General features: G+C 41.6%; 1 protein-coding gene across 1 annotated transcript in view; it reads left to right on the top strand.

The window, feature by feature from the left end:
• The first annotated feature begins 346 nt into the window (after window positions 1–346).
• The window catches only part of zc3h11a (zinc finger CCCH-type containing 11A), an 84096-nt gene continuing 65600 nt past the window's right edge, over window positions 347–18842 (top strand). Inside the window, exons 1-4 of the mRNA XM_070549107.1 lie at window positions 347–486; window positions 1671–1734; window positions 14483–14570; window positions 14660–14779. Coding sequence (XP_070405208.1) covers window positions 14517–14570; window positions 14660–14779 — 174 coding nt within the window. The 5' untranslated portion in view covers window positions 347–486; window positions 1671–1734; window positions 14483–14516. The remainder of the gene's footprint in view (window positions 487–1670; window positions 1735–14482; window positions 14571–14659; window positions 14780–18842) is intronic.

The following is an 18842-nucleotide window of genomic DNA, read 5'->3' as shown; positions in this document are numbered from 1 at the left end:
AGCTGAACTTCCAAAAGTGGTTTCCTAATTCAATATGAGAAATGCTGTACCCTCATTGAAAGCTGTACTCTACTTGTTCTGTATGCTCTTTTGTCTCTTGTTGCTGTCTATATTTACTAATGTTATAGCATGTTAACTGCTCCTTTTGAATTTAAATTTTGGACTTAACATGGTCAAAGTTGCAAATTTACTAAATAAAGAAAAAATATATATATTCACGTTGAACTGAGAAAGGTTGTCATGTAAAAGCAAAAACAGTAAGTCCACTTTATTTACCTGGGAGGATGATAGCTCCTCCCACTTGACGCTGTGGACGCCATTTTGGATTAGTCAATTGTCTGCGGGATTGAGAGCCTGACTCTGAGTATCTCAGAGCTTTTAGACATCTTAATATTGTAAAGAACCAGTTAACACCAGTTTCACCTCTTATTGTCTACACCTGGTTCGTGTACAGCTGACTTATACCAGGACAGTGAAAATACTACGGTAATTACTACGCAGTCATCTGAATGTGTAAGCGGGTCAGTGGCCTGTTAGCACGCTCAGAAGAACCTGACGGGGCGGTGGTAGTTGTATATAACACATTTTCTGTATGTACGGTTAAAGTCGATCATTGGTCGTAATGCTATGTGTATACCTGTCAGTTGTGCTCCACGTGGGGCCATGAGTTGCTACAGTAGGAAGGAACCACTGCTAAGCTTGGCTAGTAGTTAGCATTGCTAGCTTAAATCAACTAACGCAATAATGTTTAAAGTCAGATGCACCAAGTCTCGGTTTTTGGGCTATGAATAGAATGTGAAAGTATTGATCATACTCGGTGGAGTAGCCTAACTATAATTATGTTTAATAGACGTAAACACTATAAAAGTGGCTGTTTTCAATAACTTGGTGTGGTGACGGGTTTTTATTTTGTTAGTTTTAAAAAGCTGCTAGAGATGTCTGTCTCTATGTCTCACTGATGACTTCCGTTTGTTAGTTTTAAGCTGCTCCGGCCTCAGGAAGCTGCAGAGGCTTCGAGTCATGGTGCAGCAGTAAATACGTGAAGATACTTTTAGCTCGTTAGCTTAGCCGCCTTAGCGTCCGGAGCTAAAGTTGTGTTGGTGTGTGGAGACGTTGTCCATGTGTTTGTGCTGCTTTCTGTCTCTAACTAACTCATTTCCAGTGTTCCGGGAGTGTTTCTGATTGATTTTGTAGGTTTAGTTCCACCCTCTTGGCCCTCTCTGGGATCCCTGGATGTGGACAGTTTGTCCTCAGTAAAATGCTTTGGCCGAAGATTTTTTCTTTGCTCCTGTTAGAACAACAGCAGAAAAGTCGCCAGAAGCACAATTGTCCTGCCAGCTAAAACCCAAATGTCACCAAGTTCACACAATGCTACCAAGTCCAAGAAGAAACTGAAGACTTTTTTTTTTCCACATGTCATCCCATCTTCCGCCTCTTCAGTTTAAGCATCTTTTCCTTGTCTGGCTGATTATGCAGCCCACTTACTTCTATCATTAGTTACTTCGGTTGTAAAGATTAAAAAAGAAAACTACAACAAAGGACTGTTACAGCCTCTGTCAGTACTGCTTAGCAGTCTGGCACATTTAAAGATGTCTCAGAGTCATAAACACGTTTCTCTGGGCGACCCACCCCACTTTTCCTGTTATCTCATGGATCAAGTGTTCCTTCAGGACTCCATACTATTGCGGAGACACCAAACCAGCCGTGAGGAAGCCACCTTCTCAATCAACTCAGGTAATAAATGAAGTTATGTTTTAGACAACTTAAAACATGGCTTTGCTTGTTTGTCACCAGTTTAAAGTAGGGATGCTTCATTCGGGCTATTTTCTGCTGATCGTGTGCTATAGGCTACATGATCCTGGAATGAGGAAGTTGACCAGGACATAGGATGTCCCGGTCCCCTCAGCTATTGTCTCCATTCAAATTCAACCCTTTTAGAACTTTGCACAGAAGTCGGCACATTGAGACTGCTTTGGTAGTGAGTGATGTCACTGATGAGCCCCAAAACGCACAGTAACATCAATATTAAACATCTATTCTGTCGAAGTGCATCAGGATTTGATCCGTTCAGACTCAGGTTTTATTGTCGTGTGTGAGAATAACAGCTTTAGGAAACTGCTGCGGTTCTTGGTGCAGGAAACTATAAATAAATAAGTAAAAAATAGAATTAAGAAATAAACACAATGAAATAATAATAAAGGGAATCAATAATTAGTGAAGCAGCTACTTTATATAAGTCAGTGTAGCTACAGGCCAGAGCGGGTCAGGTGCAAACACAACACAGGTCGTGACTGAAACAAAGCAGCTGGACTGGGCAGGTCTACGATTGTTGTTCATGAGTCTGACAGCAGAGGGGAAGAAACTCTTGTTGTAGCGAGAGGTTCTGGTCGGGATGGATCGGAGCTTCCTCCCAGATGGTAGCGAGTAGAAGTGACTGTGTCCAGTGTGAGACGGGTCAGCTGTGGTCCGACCTGCACGCCTCAGTGATCTGGAGGAGTACAGATCCTGTATGGAGGGAGTTAGCAGCCAATGACCTTCTCAGCAGAGCGTACAACACGCTGCAGCTTCTTCTTGTCTCTGATGGTAGCTCCAGCGTACCACACGGTGGTGGAAGAGGTGAGGATGACTCGATGACTGCGGTGTAGAACTGCCTCATCGACTGTGGTGATAGGTTGAATTTCTTCAGCTCCATCAGGAAGTTCATCCTCTGCTGGGCCTTTTTATGTTGGAGGTGATGGTGGGCTCCCACTGGGGGTCCTGGCTTACGGTGGTGCCCAGGAAGATGCATGAGTCCACCATTGTTATGGGGGTGTCAGACAGGGTTATGGGGGGAGTTGTCCACAACAACCTCCGCTGTCGTGTTTAGCACCAGGTTGTTGTGGCTTCACCAGGACACCAGTCTATTTCATTGGACCACTTCTACTAGGCGGAGCTAGTGTCTAAGATACACAAATCCAACATTGTGACCAAGCAAATGCTGGTTAAAAACACCAAACCCTTTAGAACTGTAAATAGTTGATAGGAACTAAAGTAGAACGATGCAAAAGCAGACAGTGTACATGTTAAATTCAAATGTAAACTTGTGGGGCACATGACAACTGTTATTAGTAATATTATGGAAATGGCTACAGTAGAGATGATCAATGAAATGTGTAAGAATATTATCATCACATGTGTTGGAAACCTGGGTCATGTCTAGAGAAATTTACAGATGGAATAATTGAGGTGTTTGATAAGTCTCAAAGTAAAACTGTTTCTTTGTGGTGATTTTAATGTAGATCTAGAGGGAGGGCAGAATATATCAGAGGAGTTTATGTATAGCACAGGGTTGTTTCCTATGATCACTAAACCAACTAGGATTACAACACATAGTGCAACTATTATTGATAATATTTTTACTAACATGACAACAGAAGATACGTTGTTATTAGGTGGAATTTTACTGATGGATGTGAGTGACCACCTTCCCATATTTTCTGTTCTTGAGTGCGAACCTGTCCAAGACACAACAGAAGTATATGTAAGAAATAGATCAGTCACAGCACTGAATGCCTTTAAAGAAGACCTAAAGAAGCAGAAATGGGATGATGTGTACAAAGATGACATGAATATTGCTTATAATACCTTCATGAACATACTGTTGACTTTGTACAATAAGAACTGTAAAATGATCAAAATAGGAGGTAATGCCAAGAAAATTAACAAACCGTGGATGACAAATGGTATAAAAAGGCCTGCAAGAAAAAAATTATTCATATATAAGGTTTTTGAAGCTTAGGACAAAAGAATCAGAAGTGAGATATAAAAATATAAAAACAAATTGTTATGGATTATAAAACGTCAGAAAAGTGAGTATTACAGTCAATTTTTAAATAAAAACAAGGATAACACAAATAACACATGGGGTGTAATTAGTAAACTTCTAAAAAAAAGATAAAGTACAACCACAAATGCCAAATTACTTGATAAAAAACGATGGATATTTATGATTAAAATAAATAGTAAATGACTTTTAATACATTTTTTGTGAACATCGGCTCAAATTTAGCTAAACAAATTCCTAAAGTTAAAAATGATAATACTGGAAAAATAATAAAAGATATTGTGGATAGTATTTTTCTTGATAAAGTAGATGAGAGTGAAATATTAAAAATAATCCAATAGTGTCCAAATGAGACTTCAAATGATTATGTCGATATGAATATGTCTCTTGTGAAAAACGTCATAGACTTAGTTATTAAACCTTTTACATATATATGCAATCTATCATTTGTTAAAGGAATATTTCCAGAAAATATGAAAACTGCTAGTGATACCACTCTAAGTGTGAAAATAAGCATGAATACTCTAATTATAGGCCAATATCACTGCTTCCGCAGTTTTCAAAAATTCTGGTAAAATTATTTGTTGTTAGATTGGAAAAGTTTATTAATAGGCGTAGTGTTTTGCGTAATAGTCAATATGGGTTTCGTTCTAATCATTCAACTGCAACAGCAATAACTGACTTAGTAGAAGAGATTTCAATAGCAATAGATAATAAACAATATTTGGTGAGTGTTTTGTAAATTTACAAAAAGCATTTGATACGCTGGATCATGTAATATTATTAGATAAATTATACAAATACGGGATTAGAGGAGTAGCACGAGTGGGTCCGAAGTTATTTGATGAACCGACAACAGTTTGTGGAAATTAATAATATAAAATCCTCTATACATAATATTAGTTGTGGAGTACCACAAGGATTGGTCTTTGGACCATTACTCTTTCTTTTATACGTTAATGATACTGCATTGGTTCCACGGCTGCAATCCTAGCGCCACACCTACAAGATCCCATTTTATAGATTTTTTTTTTTGCGCTGTTTCCCGAAGAAGCAGCGGGAACTACTCTGTTATTGCCTGTGATCACAGCCGGCAGGCAGCAAGGAGGAGGAGGCAGGGCAGGGTGGTTACAGCTAGGGATGAGCCAGATACTTGTTTCAGACTAGTATCCGGTACGGATAAAGCATTTTTAACGAATACGAGCGTGAAACGAGTAAAACTGCATTTGACAAGACAGAGCTGAAAACGGCTCGTACATGTGTCGGTCACTGCCTCTGCTCCGGTCGGGTTTAAAAAAAAATATTTTAACTCTCTCACTCACTCTCACTCTCTCTCTCTCTCTCACACACACCCACACACACACACACACACACACACACACAGACACACACACACACACACACACCATAATCAACATTGTTTTGAAGGAGAGATGCTAGATCTAACCTTATTGACTTTGTCCACAAAGAAAGACAGAAAGTTCTCACAGTCTGCAACAGAGTGGATGGAGGCTGTAGGAGAGGCAGGAGAGACGATGCTGCGGATGGTGTTAAACAGCTCCTTGGGGTTCCCTTTGCTCTGGGACACCAGGTTGGAAAAGTAGGAAACCCTAGTGTCTCTGACTGCAGAGTTAAAGGATGTCAGAAGGTCCTTTAGGTGCAGCAGATGGACGTGGGGATGGGTTTTCTTCCACAAGTGCTCAATTTTTCTGCATTGGTGCTTTAAGGTTGGTTTATGCTTGATGCGTCCGCGAGGTCCGCGCGGCAAAATTGCGTCATTTTAACAACCACACCCCTCCACCGCGCCTCTGCATGGCCCAAACTTTCCACACCGCGCACCTAGGAAATTTTCTAACCACGCGGGTGGTCGGATGTGGAAAAACATGGCGGACCGGCAAGAACTAGTATGGCAGAGGTTCGTAAATACAGACATTTGTATGATTCAGCTCTCAAAGATAACTGTGATCAACATGTTGTTAATAATTCTTGGAGATAAATGGCTCGCACTGTCGGAAAAGACGAGGACGCAGTTAAAAAATCCTGGAATGCCATGTTGTAAACAACAGTGAGGCTCAGGTTAAGGCCTTTCCCCGGAGCTAGCTCTGCGGTCACGTGGGTCTGATGCTCATTAATTATTCAGACTTTTAGGCTTTTAATACACTTAAACAGAAGAGTGACAAAAAGAAATTCACCCCCCTCAGAGTTGTCATGAGTGTAAACTAGATCATTTAAACCAAAAACATGTTCTGGTACCAGGCTGTAAACATGTTTATTTCTGCTGTGAAATTGGTGTTTTTAACATGGGAGTCAATGAGGATTTGCTCACTTCTGACACCAGCCCCTAGTGGATGAGGGTGGAACTGCAATTTTTGTCACTTCCGTGTTGGCTTCAATTTCAGACCCGAATTATGGGGGCTTGGTCTTGTCACGTTTGCACCACAGCACCGTTTGACCAATCAGCGCGGAGCTATAACGCGTCAAATATTGGTCTGTGCAGAGCCAGAGAACTGCTGTCATGTTTACGGTCAGATCTCTAAAACGAACACTGCTAGGTTTATGAAACTAGCATCACCAGGTAGACTGAATGTGCTAAATAAGGATACATGAGTATAGATGGTAAACTCATGAAGTTGGTAAAATAGCATGAAAATCACACCTGCCATTTTTGAACATGAGTCCTGAACAAGTAAAAGAAATTATGAATATTTTTAGGTAAAATCTGCTGTTTTTTAGACATAATCTTAATATTTATGGTAACAGTAATAACAATTATAATGTTGAATATATTTTGCTGTTTTAAACTAAGATTTCTCTGGAAAATGGAGGAGGACAGTTATTGTGCCAACCGGTCTCACCATCGGTGATGATGATGATGAACAGGAGTAAGATGACTTTGAGGCAGATCCTTAAATATTAATTATATTATATTAAATATATTATAATTATGACACGTCTCACCTTTATGTTAATATTGCTTTATTTGATGCCCTCCACTCTGAACTGCACCAATCCAGCAACTGCTGCATTTTAATAACTAGTATTAAAGGTGAATACACCAATATTTGCAAAAGAATAATTTCTGTTTTAAACTTTCAGTGACACACTTTGCAGGGGTGGGGGGGTGGCATTTAAGTTTTCTTGGCGTCTGGAAAAACCTTTCCTTCTGCCCCCCTTTATTTTGGTCCAAGAGCATTACTGGGCTGGCCCTGTTAAACACCTTCTACACCCCTGCTTAGTAGACTTAATGAAGTATTTTTAAGCCAGTATAAAAATGACTGAAACACAAATTTACATATTTGGCATTACTGACCAATATCTTTGATTTATTTGTTAAGAACATCAAGATGCATTACAGTGAACATTACTGTCTGTGTGTGTGCGTGGATGCCTGGGCCGAGCTGACTGAGCTCCCGGCTGCTGAGTTTTGTGTGTAGGGAGGGGCGGGCACTCTATGTGACTGGCCAATCACAGAGCGTGAAGACAGTCAGTTACCCAATGAGGATTTTTCTTCAGCACGATTACAGATATATTTTTAATTTATTTTATTTAACCTTTATTTAACCAGGATGGAGACCCATTGAGGTTAAGAACCTCTTTTACGAGGGTGTCCTGGCCAAGAGGCAGCAAAATTCCAAACAGTTGCAACACAATGACAATGATAAAACACTCAATCATTAAAAGCAGTTACAAGTTACTAATGCAGTCTCTGAAGCTTTCAGTTGGTTTTGAAGGCATTTAGTGAAACCTGCTCAGTCATTTCCCAGGTTTTCTGCAGCAGAAGGAGCAGAGCAGGCGAAGGCTCTCTTTCCCAACTGTGTGCGAGCAAAAGGAACAGAAAGTAGCAACTGATCGTTAGACCTTAAAGAATGGGAATCAACATTTTTTCGTGTGATTAAAGTGCAAATATAAGGAGGTAGCAATCCAAACACTGCCTTGTAAATAAAAACATACCAATGATTTTGTCTTATTGCCAATGACGGCCATTTCACTCGTGAATATAATTCACAGCGATGTGTTATGGCTCTACAGTTTGTGATGAATCTCAGAGACGCATGGTAAACTGAGTCCAGTTTTTGTAGCACAGTTAAAGAAGCATTCATATATATAAGATCACCATAATCTAGTACAGTAGTATTTACGAGTTTTACACTCGTTTCATGCTCGTATTCGTCAAAAATGCTTTATCCGTACGCTCATCCCTAGCTGTAACCACCCTGCCCTGCCTCCTCCTTGCTGCCTGCCGGCTGTGATCACAAGCAACAACACAGTAGTTCCTGCTGCTTCTTCGGGAAACGGCGCAAAAAAAAAAAAACTTGGGATCTTGTAGGCGTGGCGGTGGGATTTCAGCCGTGGCGGGCCACCACGGCTACGCTTGTGTAAGGGAAACACTGTTATAACCTCATGAAAGTAGCGTGACCATGTCCCAACGTGCCAAATGTGGGACAACGAGAAGTTCCAATGTAATGAGAAACAAACAAACAAAACCTATATTCTGGCTTTTAGCCCTAACATCACTGTTACAAATACATAAAATTATCATTCTTATTATCGTCATATAGTTCTTGTATATATTTAACTTGAATTCAACACGAAGAAGCATACAGCAAAAGCTTTACTATTTCACAGTTCCTCTCACGTTACCACAACATGACTCTAGTGGCTCTGATCATTTTAATAACACAGATAGGCCCACAATAATAAAAACATGCACGTTTAAGCAGCTTTTCAGAGTTTTCATCGATTGTTTTCCACAACAGAATGACAGTTAAAGTACCAGTAATATTTTGTAGATCTATTTCTGTTTGTTTTTAATTAATTTGCCACTAAAATCAGCATCTCATAGAAAAACTATCCATACTTTGTTGCTATTTTTTTCATAATTAAAAAAACAAAACGATTTTTTAAATATGACAACAAATCTCTTCTAGATTTTAGGTGAGGATAAACATCAGATTCTAATCTCTAAAAAAATCAGATCTAATAAAAGCTTCTTAGAGTTACTTTTTGCCTCAAATTTCTGAGAATAAGTGATGAAAGCTTCCATTTATTCTCATTATTTCTTCACTGTGCTTTAAGGGGCTCAGCGTGCACGCAGGTATCTGAAACCGCAGCACCTTGTCTGTGTTAGAGCCTCCACTGTGTTTATCATGGACCTGTCTAATTACTGGAAAACCTGCTTTGGACCTCTTATATCAGACTCCGCGCCGAGACATGAAGAATGACTCAGAAACATCAAAGACTCTGAGAGTATCTCTGAACACGTTTAATTCACCAGTTTACAGCATTTTCTCCCCCGTGCTCGCTCACGCTTGTTTTGGTGGTTCGGGTGCGCTCCACACGCGCTCCGGATCTGCGTTAAAGTCCCGCCTCCGTTTGATTGACAGCAACGGGAAGATGTCTCCAGTTTCTTTCATAAGATTGAAACTCGAAACGGGAAACTGTCAATAATGCGGGACATGAGTCTCAATTTGCGGGACACGTGAAAAGTAGCGAAAATGCGGGACTGTCCTGCACAAAGCGGGACATCTGGTCACCCTAAATGAAAGGCAGGAATTGGACGTGTCCTCTAGGTTTTCAGTATGTTTTGAGATGTTAGCATCAGCCTGAGATGGTGAAGGAGGAACTGTTGTTAAATCTTCTGTAATGTTTAAAGTGTTTGGCCCTTGTACATCGTCCTACGGCCTGTTGAATTAACAAACATCTGACATCTTCTAATCATCAATGAAACAAATCCATATCAAATAATCGTGATGCAGAGATATGGAATCGTTGACCCAATGATGGAGAGACTAGTAAAGATTCACGCCTCTAGCTGTTAGTGGTTCTGTTGGGTTACGCTGAGGGAAGCTGCTCTGATATAAACAGTTTAGTGGATAAGTGGAGCAGTTGTAAGCTGTGGGTTACCTCTGACAGCAGCCTGATAGGGTTGGGCATCGTTTCATTTTGAACGATTCCGATTCCAATTCCTCGTTTCGGTTCCGGTTCCTATCGATTCCCGATTCCGATTCTTTCAAGACATTCCATGTTTTACACGAGCCAGCTAACCACAGGTCCTACTGGATGAAATAATCTTAACTTCAACATGAATTTTAACTCTATGAACAACAACATCACCTTCATTCAGACAAAAACATGTTTTGGAGACAAAAAGAAGACGACTTGCAGCACGACCAGTGTGTTTGTTTCTGACCACAACCAACGTCTGGAAGCAGCCTCTGGGATGAGAGGCTAAATGTCTCCAACATATCCAGAAACGTGCAGCTGTTTCCAGCTAAAACTCTCAGGATGTTCATGTCCAGGATGACTGAGAACTACACCTCCATGCTGCAGCAGCTTCAGTCACAACAGGAAGTGAAACTTAAACGTAGCTGCTGTCAGTAACAAGCGAACAGATTTAAACATTAAAACTCAACAGAAATAGTTCAGAAAGGAAATTAAAATGTTCACAACTTTGTGTGTGATTTATTATTATTATTATTATTGTTGTTAATTGTGGTTTAATTAGGTTTTAAACTTACCCGGACACCGAGCTCTCTCCTTCCTCGCTGATGATTCCGACATGCTTGCGTTTAAGATGCTGCATCATCACTGCAGCACTCCCGTGCCATGCTAAGTCTGACCTACTAACGTTGCAGGTAACGAATGTCTTCGCCTGATTTAACTGAAAATGCTCCCAAACTTTAGAAGTTTCTACTTTTTTGGGTCTCGCTGCTTCTGCCATGTTCCTCTTCCAAACACCTGCCGGCTTTCCCTCGCGCTGATCTGACTTGATCCGGTCTTCGCGCAACGGCGGGCGGGAAGGGGGGGGAGGCTTTGGAAGAGTTGTGCGACACAATGAATCGATGACGCAATTCGTTGCCAACGCTTTTAGTAATCGATTTTCATCGAATTTATCGATTCGTTGTTGCAGCCCTAATTCTAATGGCCTTTTACTGTATTATAGTCGTGGTCTGTAAGTTACTTTTGTGTGTGTTTCCCCAGACCTCTACACAGTAACTCATATATGGCAGTAGTAAAGCACAGTATAACATGTGCAGGGCTTTCTGATCCAACATCATCTTTGCTTTCCCCAGGATGGCAACGACCCGTGCCAATTTCCCCCGAACATAAGTAATGTGTGGCTTCCAACAGAGCTTATGGTCAATGATCACACCAAGAAATTTAATTTCATTTACTCTTTCTAAATATACACTGGCTGTGTCTCAATTCAGGGTCTGCATCCTTCGAAGGACCCAGCCTACTCGGCCGACGTGGGCTGGGTCCTCCGTCGGCCGGGTAGACCGGATGTTAACGGCTGTGAATTTGGACAGGCCTAGCCTTCATGAACTCCCGCCACTCCCTCGGCGAACGTTCCGTCGCCTAGCAACCGTGGAACCGCTGAGCAGAAGGGAGAAGAACTTTAAACGATGGAGCTCGAAGTTTTATTTAGATCTTTAATCATTTCCTTGACTGTTGGAGAGCTAATTAAGAGAAAACACTTTCGACAAGCTGAGCCTGAGCAAATATGTGATAAAAGTTTTTAATATTGTCTAAGGGTCTTAATTTGACCAAAACCGATTTATCACCTTTTAAGACTTTTAAGACCCAGCGGATACCCTCTAGTAAACAATTCTCATTTGTAAACAACAAATAAAATTCAAGAGTTTAATGCAGAACTGTTTTTATTTAGATATTTCTTTTATATGTACATGTTTAATCTTTATTAACCATTTTTTTCTAGCAAAGTAAAAAAGCTGTCAAAGTTCTTCCTTCTCTCCTGTGCCCTCTGCTGCTCTGCCTCCCTCTGCAGCCTCATGTCCTCCCTGATCAGCTCCAGAAGCTGGTCATCGCTGTCACCTTCCGCTGGATGCCCATTTTCTCCAGAATAGTCTTAACAAACATGTAAGAAAAAATAACAGGAAGAGAAAAGAGGACAACGGGTTATTCCTTTCATGTTTTCGCAGAAAAAAATAAACTGAAACCAGTTTTTAAAATATGAGATGTTATTGTACCTCCATGCCACAGCCGCCGAATACTTTGCTCCAGTGATCATGTGGTCCATCTCCGCCCTAAGCTTAATAAATTCCCTGGTTATCTCTTTTGTCCCTAAAATACAAACTTCTGTTAAAATCGGAGAAAACGTAGCGGGAGAAGTACGACACCGAGCGGCCGAACATACGAGCCGAGACCGCAATACAAGCACTTTTACTGTAACATTTCTAACTAAAATAACGTTCATGTATCACAAAAAGTCCTTAACCTAACAGTTTAAGTTTATACTGACATTTACAGTGGGGCAAAAAAGTATTTAGTCAGCCACCGACTGTGCAAGTTCTCCCACTTAAAATGATGACAGAGGTCAGTAATTTACATCATAGGTACACTTCAACTGTGAGAGACAGAATTTGAAAAAACAAATCCATGAATTCACATGGCAGGATTTTTAAAGAATTTATTTGTAAATCAGGGTGGAAAATAAGTATTTGGTCAATAACAAAAATTCTACTGAATACTTTGTAACATAATCTTTGTTGGCAATAACAGAGGTCAAACGATTTCTATAGGTCTTTACCAGGTTTGCACACACAGTAGCTGGTTTTTTGACCCATTCCTCCATGCAGATCTTCTCGAGAGCAGTGATGTTTTGGGGCTGTCGCCGAGCAACACGGACTTTCAACTCCCTCCACAGATTTTCTATGGGGTTGAGGTCTGGAGACTGGCTAGGCCACTCCAGGACTTTCAAATGCTTCTTACGGAGCCACTCCTTTGTTGCCCGGGCGGTGTGTTTGGGATCATTGTCATGTTGGAAGATCCAGCCACGTTTCATCTTCAAAGCTCTCACTGATGGAAGGAGGTTTTGGCTCAGAATCTCACGATACATGGCCCCATTCATTCTGTCCTTAACACAGATCAGTCGTCCTGTCCCCTTAGCAGAAAAACAGTCCCAAAGCATGATGTTCCCACCCCCATGCTTCACAGTAGGTATGGTGTTCTTGGGATGCAACTCAGTATTCTTCTTCCTCCAAACACGACGAGTTGAGTTTATTCCAAAAAGTTCTACTTTGGTTTCATCTGACCACATGATATTCTCCCAATCCTCTGCTGTATCATCCATGTGCTCTCTGGCAAACTTCAGACGGGCCTGGACATGCACTGGCTTCAGCAGCGGAACACGTCTGGCACTGCAGGATTTGAGTCCCTGCCGTTGTAGTGTGTTACTGATGGTGACCTTTGTTACTGTGGTCCCAGCTCTCTGCAGGTCATTCACCAGGTCCCCCCGTGTGGTTCTGGGATTCTTGCTCACCGTTCTCATGATCATTTTGACCCCACGGGATGAGATCTTGCGTGGAGCCCCAGATCGAGGGAGATTATCAGTGGTCTTGTATGTCTTCCATTTTCTGATAATTGCTCCCACAGTTGATTTTTTTCACACCAAGCTGCTTGCCTATTGTAGATTCACTCTTCTCAGTCTGGTGCAGGTCTACAATTCTTTTTCTGGTGTCCTTCGAAAGCTCTTTGGTCTTGGCCATGGTGGAGTTTGGAGTCTGACTGTTTGAGGCTGTGGACAGGTGTCTTTTATACAGATAATGAGTTCAAACAGGTGCCATTAATACAGGTAATGAGTGGAGGACAGAAAAGCTTGTTAAAGAAGACGTTACAGGTCTGTAAGAGCCAGAGATTTTCCTTGTTTGAAGTGACCAAATACTTATTTTCCACCCTGATTTACAAATAAATTCTTTAAAAATCCTGCCATGTGAATTCATGGATTTCTTTTCACATTCTGTCTCTCACAGTTGAAGTGTACCTATGATGTAAATTACTGATCTCTGTCATCATTTTAAGTGGGAGAACTTGCACAGTCGGTGGCTGACTAAATACTTTTTTGCCCCACTGTATATGCGCAATCCTCTCCAACAGCTCCCACTTCACTGTCCGCCATTGTTTTTAAAATTTTTTCTGCCAGCCGGCCCGCAAGGCATCTTGGGAAATGCTACCTATTGAAGGATACATCGGACCCATCCTTCATTCAGGTGAAAAAAAGGCCGGATTCGTCGACCGCATTTGAAGGAGTCTTCGAATTGGGACAGGCCTAGTCGCGGCGCTGTGACGTAACCGGCCGACGAATCCGGCCAACGTAGGATGCAGACCCTGAATTGAGACACAGCCATTATCCACACAAATTTCCATTTTGATGTTTTTCTTTTGGTTACCAAATAACATAAATCTGGTTTTATCTAGATTCAATGATTATTTATATCAAACCACTTTTTTAATATCGTTAATCAGCTCTGAAAGCGTTGATCGCAATTTGCAGCTCATGTTTATTTTTCACGATCGGCCACGGATTTCTCCGTCAGCATTCTAGGAATCAAAACTAGGAATAAAAAAAACTTTAAAACGATTCCGGGAAAAACTAATGGTTGGAACCGGTTCCGCTCGATGCTCAACCCTACGTCTGAGCCCTAACTACCTGTAGCGGCTTTGAGTGGGCACAACCCGGGTTTAAAGCTTCATTCTGTGTTGGTGTGATTAATGATTGAAATATTTTACTTCCTGTAGAAATGTTAAAGCTAAATATTGGTAGAATGAAGGTTCCTGCTCTACATGAACTGGTACGAGCGTTCAGGTTAAACATGAATAATGGTGTGTGTGTGTGTGTGTGTATTTTTGTGTCATCAGGAAGTCTACCAGCTGGTTGCTGTCATTTACCACTATGGCCAACTATGGAGATGATTGCTTCTTCTATTACTATTCTACCTGCACAAGAGTAAGTGGTTTCAAATCCATTAGGCTGCTTTTATTTGGTTGTGATCAAAAGAAAGAGCATTAATTTATGTTGCCTCTTCTGCCATTCAGGGTGACAGCTGCCCGTTCAGACACTGTGAGGCTGCTAGAGCTAACGAGATCATGTGTACCCTCTGGCAGGAAGGACACTGCTTCCACGAAGGCTGCAAGTTTCGCCACATGAAGATCACTGTGAGCTCCATTTTACATGATGGGTTGTTGTACACCTTTCTCTTATGTTTTACCCTCGAGTTGTGTTTTGGACAGAAGGGTTCATCGTGTTCTGGTGTGAACTTGGAAGGGGTGGGATGTTCATCCAGTTAATGCCGCACTTCCAGAGTGTTGTTCCTCTTTAAGTACTTTAATGAACTATTTGGCTGCTATTGGTTTTTAGTTTCACAATAAAAACAATACATGATAAATAAAAATCCATGGGTGCGTTTACATGCAGCCAGTAACCCTTTTAAAACCCGAATATTCACAATAACCCGGTTCCGCAAGTCCTTGTAAACACCGCCAAAAACCCGGATATGCAAAAACCCGGTTCCTACACCTGGGGTAACCCTTTTCTAACCTGAATGTTTGGTCGTGTAAACGCATACCGGGATATCCCCATCAAAGCGTGTGTTCTGCGCATGCTCTGTTCGCAAGGAATCTTGGTCTTTTGAGTAGCGAGACGTCTTGTACGCGCCAGAACACCGGAAGTAAACAACAAGTTGGGGGCAAAATGGCGAGTTGTGGCACAGCACCACACTTTGAGTGACGAGGAAACTAAAGCGCAAACAAACGCGGTCGCTATCTCTTCCGAACTGGGAAACATGTTGTTGTTTTCACGGATACCGGAACTAGAAGAGCCGGAAATGTCGCATATTGCGTCTGGACGTAGTCCACACGTCCTGACGCTACCCCAACGTCCGTATTTACATCGGGTTATGCAAGTTAGAGGTAACTCTTTCTATTTATGCTTGTTAACGGGTTATTCTGATCAACTCAGAAACCCGAATCCCGACCTTAACCCGATCATAACCCGGATATTGGCTGCATGTAAACGTAGTCCATGTTCACAAATCTGATGGATAATGGCTAAAAAGCCTCTTGGGGCTAGTCAAGCAGCAATCTCCAGATAAACTTTAACATCTAATGAAAAAAAAACCTGTACGCAAAACAAAATGGAAATGGGTGTTCTGTCATCTCATCGATTACGTTCAGGGTTTCCCTTTCATAGGCGTAGTCGTGGCGGGCCGCCACGGCTGAAATCCCACCGCCACGCCTACAAGATCCCAAGTTTTGTTGATGTTTTTTTTTTTGCGCCGTTTCCTGAAGAAGCAGCTGGAACTACTGTGTTGTTGCTTGTGATCACAGCCGGCAGGCAGCAAGGAGGAGGAGGCAGGGCAGGGTGGTTACAGCTAGGGATGAGCGTACGGATAAAGCATATTTGACGGATACGATGAAACGAGTAAAACTCGTAAATATCTGTAATTGTGCTGAAGGAAAATCCTCATTGGTAACTGACTTCACGCTCTGTGATTGGCCAGTCACATAGAGTGCCCACCCCTCCCTACACACAAAACTCTGCAGCCGGGAGCTCAGTCAGCTCGGCCCAGGCAACCATGCACACACACACACACAGTAACAAATCTCTGTACTTGCTTCACTGTTGCTCACGTTTCTTCAGTACTCCCTACGTTTTCTTCAGCTCGCCTCTTTTTCAGTTCAATATTTAAAGTTACTTTTTCGTAAGATACGTGGTGCTTTTGACAAGACAGAGCTGAAAACGGCTCGTGCATGCGTCGGTCACTGCCTCCGGTCGGGTTTTTAAAAATTATGTTCTCTCTCTCGCTCACTCACTCACTCACTCACTCACTCACTCACTCACTCACTCACTCACACACACACACACACACACACACACACACACACACACACACACACACACACACACCTTGAAATCAACTCAACTTACTGTATACAGTAATCCCTCGCTACTTCGCGGTGCGTTCATCACGGATTCGCTGCTTCGCGGATTTTTTCTTTGGAGCATTTTTCAGGGGGAATTCGCAGATTCGCGGTATTTTTCACAGATTCGCGGTATTTTTCTATGCGAAATATCAAGAAATTCTTGTTTTTTTTTCATCAATTTCATCATAAAATGCACTTTTTGTAATAAAACTAAAAACAACCAAGTAAAAAAAATTTTTTCTTGAGTTTTACCCACAAAAAGAGAATGTGATCATACGATAATTCAATAGGGAGCGTGGTTTCACAGACGCGGAAGTGATGGCGTCGGTGAAACGCCGGCTCACGATTAATCTAGGAAACCCCCGAGCTTTCGAGCGTCAACGAAGTGACACGGAAATGCCGGGCTTTCCAGAAGTAAGTAAGATAACTTACTACGAGCTGATAGTTCGTGGGATGGATCGGTAGGTTGGAAACTCTGATCATGAATCTGAAGAAACGATGACTGAGTGGTGAGCTGGAAAGGCGACTTCCGTTTATAGCCGCGGTTTGTGACGTAGGTGCGACGTGGAGGGAATCCCCGTGAGGGGCATGCTGGGAGTCCCTACTTCGCGGATTTTCACCTATCGCGGCCAGGTCTGGAACGCATCTACCGCGATAAACGAGGGATTACTGCATTTATAAAGCACCTTATAGGCACCACAGTGCTGTATAATTAAAATAAAACAGATAAAACCAGCAGGTACATTTAAAAACCAACAATATAAACATAACAGAATAAAAGCATGTAAAATAATCAGCAACAGCTAACCCACAGAAAAGCCAGATCATAAAAGTTGCTCTTTAACCTCATTTTAAAGCCCTCTACTGATGAGTAGAGCCTAACACTTCAGGGAAGGGCATTCCATAGTGTCGGACCCGCTACCGAGAACGTCCTATCCCCTTCTTTCTTCAGCCAAGCTCTGGGAACCGAGAGGAACGCGTGGCTGCAAAACCTCTGACACATAGGCAGGGGCCAACCCATTTATTGGCTTGAACACTATTAAAAGAAGTTTAAAACGACCTTAAAGGTTGCTTAACATTTCTTTCCCATCATGGTGGTGAAGTGGGATCATCCTGGAAGGTAGCAGTCGTGGTAACCTGGGTTGAGCTACTTGATCATCTCTCTGAAACCTTGATCAACGACTATGGACAGGAGTCTCGTGACCAACCTGCTCACAATGGCCTCGGTCAGGACGTTAGCTTGCTGAGGTGTGCACGTAACAAACTGGTCCACTGAATGCTTTGGCATTTAATTTTTCTTGGCATCTTGAAAATCTGGGGGGGGTGTTGGTTGGGTGTTCCGTTTTGCCTTGGCCCCAAAATTCCTTGAAACAGCCCTGGGTGTGGGACTTGAGTTTTGAAGGTGATCTGAACTGTATCAGATGTGTAAATATTACATGTTTATAACTTATTACGTCATACAGGTAAAAACGTATAGTGGAGATAAATCTACCTACATTTTACTTTCAAACACTTTTTGTTTTCTTGTTTTTATTTAACTATTTCCTGTCCGGTCTGTCTCTCATCTTCCTGCATCTCCTCTAAACTCTCCAGAAAAACTGCTGCCTGGATTCTTACTTTTTCACCTCATCAGTTACTTTTGAGCAGATCAACGGGATCTCCTGACCGCAAAGCGGAGAGTGCGTTTCGATGCTGCGTCAGTGAGGTGACATCACCGCAGCACACGAATAGCGGAGTGCGTCAGGAACCATTAAAAATGGAATACCAGAGAATATAAACAGATATGAACGATCATGTGTTAATATCGTAAATCCTCTAATATTGGCCTGTATTCAACTTAAAGGCCCCGTGTGTGAAATTCACAGAAATCATAGTAAAAAGATCCGACTCTTTAGCACCACGCAGTTTAGAGTCGGTATTGCAGCTATTGGAGCCCCCGAGGATCAAAAAGGTTTTTTTTTAATCATTATTTAAAACTTTATTAACAAATATAACAAATACAATACAAAATCGTGTTGCTGTAAACGGCAGCATGTCATCATTTAATTCCAGCTTTCAAGTCAGCGAACAGGTTAGTTGTTTTCATCTAACTTATTTTATTAATTTAATCTAAATAGGTTTTGAATAAGAAAAACTTTTTTATGTCAGTTATGTTTGCTAATAGCAAACGGCAGCTAGTTAGTGATGACTTCTGACTACAAAAAATGACAATATTTTGTTCATTTTATTTGAGAAATGTTATATTTCTATTTGCCATTTTGGAAATATACAAGGTAGTGTAGTCTGTAATTGTTTT

The sequence above is a fragment of the Nothobranchius furzeri genome, chromosome 3 (assembly GCF_043380555.1).
Source record: "Nothobranchius furzeri strain GRZ-AD chromosome 3, NfurGRZ-RIMD1, whole genome shotgun sequence".
NCBI lineage: Eukaryota > Metazoa > Chordata > Actinopteri > Cyprinodontiformes > Nothobranchiidae > Nothobranchius > Nothobranchius furzeri.
Note: the sequence above shows the minus strand (reverse complement) of the source record. Positions and strands in the feature narration are given on the sequence as shown.